The 8606-nt window shown below is 37.7% G+C and overlaps 1 protein-coding gene across 1 annotated transcript; it reads left to right on the forward strand.

Annotated features, from left to right (window-relative positions):
* The first annotated feature begins 5515 nt into the window (after positions 1-5515).
* On the forward strand, positions 5516-7420 carry LOC118490532 (serine-aspartate repeat-containing protein C-like). The gene is made up of 3 exons (XM_035988222.1): positions 5516-5771; positions 6651-7024; positions 7376-7420. The coding sequence occupies exons 1-3, from the start codon at positions 5516-5518 to the stop codon at positions 7418-7420; spliced, it is 675 nt and encodes a 224-aa protein (XP_035844115.1).
* Positions 7421-8606: the final 1186 nt, after the last annotated feature.

The following is an 8606-nucleotide window of genomic DNA, read 5'->3' on the forward strand; positions in this document are numbered from 1 at the left end:
TATTAGGAAACCTGAAATAAAAGCTGTGTTAAAATACAAAACATATTTCAGTCAAGGATAAGAATCTCATAGAAAATAGTTCAGATCAAAGTAAAATGAAATTCAAAACAAGGACCAGAATATACCTATAAACTAAACTAACTAAAAATATTCATCCATATTTCAGGGAATCTCGAGGACGAGATTTAAAACAAGGTGGGGAGGATGTAACATTCCCAAAATTTTTATTTATCAAATATATAAAAACTTATGTTATTAAAAGGATGCATCATGGGTAAATTGACCAATGGAAATATGAGATATTTTGGGCAAGCGTAGGAACCATTTAATAATAAAAATACATTATATTTGAACCTACTCTATTTTTAATGAAACTTGGTTCAAAATGTATATAAAATTATTCTCGTTCTAATGACATATTTATTATTTTATAAAACGTCATATTTTAGAAGTTATAAGCGCCAAAAGAGTAAAGCAGTTAAATTAATTATAATATATATATATAGGGTAAGGATAGTGTAAAAAGGGCCTAAAGTGTGAGAAGTGTAAGAAGTGTATTATAACACTATATATAATACTATATAACACCATATAAACACCGTATAACAATATGTAACACCATATAATACCATATAACACTATGTAATACTATATATCATTATATAACAAATATAACACTATAGGTTGTCTGATAACATGTCTATGATAGATGTATAGTGTTATATTTGTTATATAATGATATATAGTGTTACATAGTGTTATATAGTATTATATGTTGTTACATATTGTTATACGGTGTTTATATGGTGTTATATAGTATTATATATAGTGTTATAATACATTTCTTACACTTCTCACACTTTGAGCACTTTTTACAGGATCCTCTACCTATATATATATATATTAAATAATAATAATCAAAATTCATATATGATAAAAATAAAAGTAAATGAACATAAATTTATGGTATATTAGAATATGGGGTATGGGGCGGGGTTGTGGTGTGGGTTGGATACAAACGCCCAAGTCACCACCTCGGGTGGGCTTAGGTTTCGGCATGGCCCTTTGGGCGGGGGTTTCAGCCCGGGCGTTGGACGGGGCTATCAAGATGACATGGCGGGATCTCATTGGCCAAGACAAGTAGCCGTTTGGGCTAGCCATTGGCCAACGGCTATGTGTTTAAAAAAAATTATTCACTATAAATACTCACAATTCTATTCATTTTTTACAATATGGGGTATGGGGCGGGGGTTGTGGCGTGGGTTGGGTACAAACGCCCAAGTCACCACTTCGGGTGGACTTGGGTTTCGGCGTGGCCCCTTGAGCGGGGGATTCAGCCCGGGGGTGGGAGTTGTGGCGTGGGTTGGGTACAAACGCCCAAGTCACCATCCCAGGTGGGCTTGGGTTTCGGTGTGGCCCCTTGGGCGGGGGTTTCAGTCCGGGCGTTGGACGGGGCTATCAAGATGACATGGCGGGATCTCATTGGCCAAGACAACTAGCCGTTTGTGCTAACCGTTGGCCAACGGCTCTGTGTTTAAAAAAAATTTATGCACTATAAATACTCACACTTCTATTCATTTTTTACCACAACTACTCCACCTCTTCTATAATCATCTATATCTTATTTTTTTTAAAAAAATTCCCATTCAACCACAATACGAAAAATGAATCCTCATAATCGTGGTTTTGACCCGAACAATCCGTGGGCATTTTAAGAAACACCTAGCCCAACATTCAATCGTCCAATTGCTCCCTTTTTAATACACTCCACGATGCCGGATATGGCTGGTTACGCATCGTTTATCTCGAATCGTTTGAAGAATGATGTCGGTCGAAAACACCAATGCCTTTCGCGCAACGCGCGTCATTGAAAAACACTAGTTCATTTAAATAAAGTGAAACTAAAACGTAAGTTTGAATAAAATAATAATAATAATCAAAATTACTTATAGAATAAAATAATAAAACTCAAATTTGAAATTATGAATGCAGTGTAGTGTACGTTATTCAATAGATAAATATTCAATAAATAAATATGTGAAATTATAGAATGCATGTGCATTCATATGATGTACGTGTAGGGATGGCAATGGGTCGGGTTCGGGTCGGGTATTAGCAATCCTATACCAATACACGGTTGTAAAATCGTGTCCCATACCCGACCCAATACCCGTCGGGTATATGTCGGGTAATTACCCGTCAGGTACCGGGTATACCCACGGGTATCGGGTATACCCATTAGTTTGTTAAAAAATATACACTGGGATTTCCAAATACATTTTTTACTATTATAATTATTATATAATTTTATTTATGCAACAACTATTATAAATTAAAATATACATTACACAGATATAAGTTTTAGCATAAATTAATAATAACTTTATAATATTTATACACTTATATGTATAGGGGAAGGTTCATTTGAGAATAAAATTTTGTTGAGAAAAAAAAGAACAAAAGGGTATGATTGTAAAACATTAAATAGTTTTTTTTCTCCTCTCATCTATACTATATTATAATGCATGAGGCAAGGGTATTTTAAGATACCCAAAAAATAAGAACTCCCCACCCCCCCCCCTTTATTTATAGAAAGACCCCTAAAATGAGGGTAGTTTGGTCTTTTAAACACTATTTATTTTTTAGCCCCTAAACTTATTACACTTAAATCCCTAAGGTTTTAAAAAAATATAGATAATTAGTTACAATTAATCCCTCCACAACAAACTTATAATTTTTATACTTATTCTTGACATATCTTATAAACCATAATGGTTTAAAAAACTCCAAAGGTACCGTGACGACCTACTCATTTTTGTGGATGTTTCGATAGTTGTCTTGCTTGGTATTGACGTGCGGATTAAAAGGTACAAGTAGATGATGCGTTAATGTACAAGTGATTAAAACCCAACATACATGGTCATTACCACAGAATGTTTAATAGCTACAAAATGTCAAGTGATTAAATATAGTCAATGCCAAGGAATATTTTGTTAGAACTTTTGAGATCGTTGATACTTGTGCTGGATTAGTTTAGTCACAGTTTGTAGCTATTTTGAATGTACAAGGGCTTATTTTGTAATTCTCTAAAAGTAAAGTTCCTGACCTAGTGTAGATAAGATTCCAGCAAATTTATAAATTTGCTGGATAATCAGGAACACTATATATAGCCCATACATTGTAACCTACTCAAGCTTTTGGCTCTTCAATGAATATTGGTGTTGTTACTTTCTTGTGTTGATCTTGTGCTCAAATATGATATCCAAGGTGTTTTATTGTTATACTTATTGTTTGGATTTAATACAACACTTGTTGTATTCATTAATCCATTAGCTTCACCTTCATCTTTGATCTTTCTTAACTTTTCATATCTCAAACACCTAATCAATAGGTGTTTTGGGTTAAAACAACCAACCACTGTGATCCGAATTCGTTTTGGGATCTACAATTTGGTATCAGAGCCTTAGTGCTCTTGGTTGTTGTGTTTTTGTTGAGATTTTTCATAGTTTTGAAGGTTTTTCAAGAGTTTCAAAGTTTTCAAATTTTTGGACTTAAAATGGATTGATTTGGTGTGTTTAATCGATAGGTTGCTGTTAATACATGATTAGGGAGTCATTTTGGACATTTTGATGCATCAAAACATGGTTTTTGAGCTGTTTTTGGGTGATTAGAGGGTTTTAGTTCGTGATAACCCTCTGTCCAGCGAAATTATCTTGAAGTCAGCGAACAATTTTTGAATATAGCAAAATTAATTTTTGAATACAGCGAACACAGTGTTGAATATAGCGAACTTAATCAAATAGTTGAGAAACTCATCGCAGAATCACTAATTTCGCCGATCATCATTCGAGCGAAATTACTGATCATTTGCGAAATAGTGTCCAGTGACCCTTGAGCGAAATTATCGAAGGCGACTTCGAGAACTGTGATACTGAACCACAGCGTTCTTATCACGGTATTCGGCGGAATAAATCTAACCTTTGTCTGTGTTGTGTTTTGTCAGCGGAGTTATTGTGTTCGCTCGTGCAGGACTACCTAAAGCCTCAGCGAAGTTCGAAGATCCGTTAGCGAATTTGTTCGAGTCTCGTTGGTCATCAGCGAAATTACCTCTGTTATTGTTCATCTGTGACTTGTCAGCGAAATTAACTACTGATCAGCCCCATTTTGTCTAAAACAAGCAAAGATGTCGTTGAATCAACTAAGTCCAATCGCTCAAGCGGAACTTGAGACTGGAACCACCACTCGACCACCAAAGTTGAAAGGTGCTGAAGACTTTAGCACTTGGAAGACTCGCATTCAATCGTTCTTCGAGTACACTGACTACAATCTGTGGCTATCTGTCACCGCTGGACCCCACATTCCAACGGTTGTTCGAGGAGATGCAGTAGTTGCCAACAATGATGCAACTACCTTTACTGATGAAGACAAGGCTCTTATCCAACGTGATCGTCGTGCTCACGCTGCCTTAACCATGGCACTATCAACCAACGACTGCAACATGTTTGAAGAACACCGAACTGCAAATGCACTCTGGAATGCATTGATTGAGTACTATGAAGGAAATGAAGAGTTGATCGAAAGCAAGAGAGATATGGTGCAGAAACAATATGACATGTTTTGTGGAGTTCGTGGAGAAAGTCTTTCTGACCATATCAGTCGTTTTCTGAATATGATGACCAAAATGAAGAAGGCGGGAAATCCTGTCACAAATCGTGCTGCAATAAAGAAGCTGCTAGATTCACTTCCCAAGGAATGGAGCCTACAATGCATGATGATCAAGAAGGATTTCCTCAACAATCCAAATCCTGTCACTCTATCCGATCTGATCAACACCCTAAGAGCCTTTGAAATGGATGTAAACAAAAGAGAAATGAACACTGCTGGTTACCCACCAAAGTCAACTCAAAACACTGCTGGATTGAAAAATGTTGCATTCCTTGCTTCGGGGGGCACCACTCCACAAGCTTCTGACTTAATCTACGCTAATGCTTCCGCAAGCGCATCGAAAGCTCAACAACTTGTTGAGAAGACTATCACTGCTGATACTCAAGCGTTGAAAGTATCCACTGAAAATGTAGCACTCTTCAACACGTTTCTGAGGAGCTATGAAGCCCTGATGTCTGGAGAACTAAGGAAGGAGATGTTTACAGCTGAAGACATGTATCAGGTTGATCCAGATGATATGGAGGAAATGGACCTGAAATGGCAGATGGCCATGATCACTTTGAGGTTAAAGAAATTTCAAGACAAAACAGGAAAGCGTTTAGGTCTTGGAAAAGCTGGCTTTGACAAATCTAAACTTAGGTGCTACAACTGCAAGAATCTAGGACATTTCAAGCGTGATTGTCCTCTGTTGAAAGAAGGAAACAGTGAAACCACTCCTGCTGTAAAGTAAATCACAGTTGAAGAGAACAAGAACAACGCGTCTCCTAGCACGCCAAAAGCTTTAGTCGTTGAAGACTACGATTGGAGTGAAGAAATTACTGAAGCAAAGGAGCAAGTCAACAAAGCTCTAATGGCCAAGATCTCAGGTGAATCCTCATCAAGACAATTTGAAAAGCAGACTGCTGGAATTCCAAAAGGAGACAATACTGCTGACAAAGGTCTGAAAAGCATTCTGACCTCAGTGGAGCCTGAAAATGAAAAGAAATGTGGTCAAGCAGAGGAGCATGTTTCGAAAGAGGCATCTGAGAAGGGCAAGGAAAAGGTCCCAGCAGCCGCCATGAAAGCAGATTCATCAAAGGAGAAGGCTGACAAGGACTTGGTAAACAGTATTCCACTTAGTTTCAAAGAAAAATTATGCACACCTGCATGCGTTGATGTCGTGGCACATTATAAAGTCTTAAATCTAGAATTTGAAAGACAAAAAGACAAAGCTTTAAAATTTAACAACGAGCTTATACAGAACGAGGATGCTTATCAGAGAAAGTTGAACTCAACTTTAGCTGAAATGCAAACTCTTAAAGAATTTGTGTTTAGAAAAGATTTTATCATTAACGATCTTACAGAAAGATTAGAAAAAGCTTTGAACGAAAAGAATAAATTACAAATTATAATAGATAAATGGAATGTCAGTCAAAAGGCCTTTACTGACATTAAAAACTGCCAACGACCAACGTTTGTGAAGGACGGGATTGGGTATAAGGATAGGCACGGAAATGAAAGAAAACTTTTCTTTCCTCCACATAGCAAAAACTATGTGCCTATGCCGACTCCTCATCCCGAAAACGATCTTATCAATGAAAAGGCCTCTGTTGAACAAAATGAGTTTTGTGAAAATGAGACAATCGCTAACTGCTCTAAAAGTAATGCAGATCCCATTGTGTGTAAAGAAGATGTGTGCGATGAGGATGGAGACTGCGGCGGGTCTAAAATAGGAATTGGATATTCAGGCGACAGTTATTCCACCGTTAACTGGTTCGCCTGGAACTGTTCTAGGAAAAACAATGTTAAGGATGATTGTAATAGTTTAAGTAGGATGGATGACTGTAATGGCCGAGTGCCTAAATTTAAATCTTCGGATGACTGTAAGGGCCATGCGCCTACATTTGAGACCCGTGATCGTGAACATTGTGTGTCTGAATGTCATGATTTAAATTATGCGTTTTGTGATGATAAAGTTGCCTGTGAATCTCCTGTATTTGTGCCAGAATTGAAAAAGAATATTTTCGGAAAATTCCTCACAGAGGAAATTCCCGAATTTATTCCTTCTAGAACAGGTGTGATAAATTCGGAAAAGAGTGTCTCTGAAGATCATGGCAATGAAGACTCAAGCATTACTACCTCAGAAGACGAGCAAGGATCAGAAAGTTCGAGTGAAGATCAATCCACCAATGATGAAAGCTTCGAGTGTTCAAGTTCTGAAACCATTGAAGATCAAGACTCAGAAAGTCCAAACAAAGATCAAAGTTGCAATGAGTCAAGTTACGAAGCAAGTGAAGAGCAAAGCTCAAGTGAGGACAACATATCTGAAAGCTCATCCGATTCAGACAATGATGAAGAACACTCAGAAGATGAAAGCAGAGTGGACAAGAAAATGAAGAAATCAGAAAGCTCAAGACTCTCATCACATACATCATCTTCTGACACCAAACGACCCAGACATAAAAGATGCTTTCGCTGTAGTCATTTAGGACATACAGCGAAACATTGTAAAACAAAAAAGTTTTCTAAACCAGAGCATGATTTTCTTACAAACGTCACATATCAATTAAATTATCTTAAGAAGTCTGTTAAAAATCTGGTTGAGTCAACTGCCTATTTTTGGAAACAAAAAGAGGCCAAAGTGGGTCAAAACCACGATAGATTCGAAATGAGGCAAATCTGGGTTCCCAAAACAAACTAATTTGTATATGTGTATATTTGTGTATATCAGAATAAACTTCAGAAATGGCTCCTCATGCTCATGGAATACATCTAGCACGTAGACAGCGGATGTTCAAGACACATGACAGGATTGAAGGAACTTCTGAAGAATTTTCGCTTCATCGATGGTGATTTCGTATCATTCGCTGGAGACGAGAAGGGAGGAAAGATTGTTGGAGTAGGAGATGTGGTGTCTGAAGCCCTCATGCTGGAGAATGTCAATTATGTTCCGGAGCTGTGCTACAATCTCATGAGTGTCTCACAAGTCTGTGATAAAGGAATATCGGTGCTTTTCAATGACATGGAATGCTTGTTCCTGAAGCCCGGTTATGTTGTTCCTGCTGAAATGATCATGCTCACTGCTCCAAGACAAAACAACACATACGTGCTCAATATGAAAAATGCCAAGACAAATGACAACTTGACCTGCTTAATCTCTAAGGCTTCAGAATCGGAATCACTGCTTTGGCATAGGCGACTGGGGCATGTTAATTTCAAAAATATGGACAAACTCGCTAAGTTAAACTTAGTTAGAGGTCTCCCAATTAAAGAATTTCCATTTTCTGAAAAATGTATTGCATGCGCCCAGGGAAAGCAACATAAGAAACCGCACAAGTCCAAAGCAGTGAATACGATCACTGCGCCTCTTCAATTGTTGCATATGGATCTCTTTGGTCCAATCAGTGTTAAAAGTCTTGCTAAAAGTTCTTACTGTTTGGTGATCATAGATGATTTCTCTCGGTTTTCATGGGTCTATTTTCTTGAAGCAAAAAGCGAGACAGCTGAAGTTTTAAAATCGTTAATCCCGTTGATTGAAAACGTGACCAAGCTAAAAGTGAAGTCGATCAGAAGTGACAACGGGTCCGAGTTCAAAAATCAGACCTTCATATCCTTCTGTGCAGAAAAGGGAATTCATCTCCAATACAGTGCGGCAAGAACTCCCCAACAAAATGGAGTCGCTGAACGCAAAAATAGAACTTTGATCGAAGCTGCACGAACCATGCTGGTGGATTCAAAGCTTCCAATTATCTTCTGGGCAGAAGCAGTTAATACGACATGCTACGTTCTAAACAGGGTACTCATTGTAAAACCACATGGAAAGACAGCATATGAACTTCTCTTCAAAAGAAAGCCGCTCATTGACTTCTTCAGACCATTTGGTTGTTCGTGCACCCTTCTAAACACTCAAGAAAATCTCATCAAATTTGAAGCAGTGGGTGATATCTGCTACTTCATGGGGT

Source organism: Helianthus annuus, chromosome 3, assembly GCF_002127325.2.
Source record: "Helianthus annuus cultivar XRQ/B chromosome 3, HanXRQr2.0-SUNRISE, whole genome shotgun sequence".
NCBI classification, from domain to species: domain Eukaryota; kingdom Viridiplantae; phylum Streptophyta; class Magnoliopsida; order Asterales; family Asteraceae; genus Helianthus; species Helianthus annuus.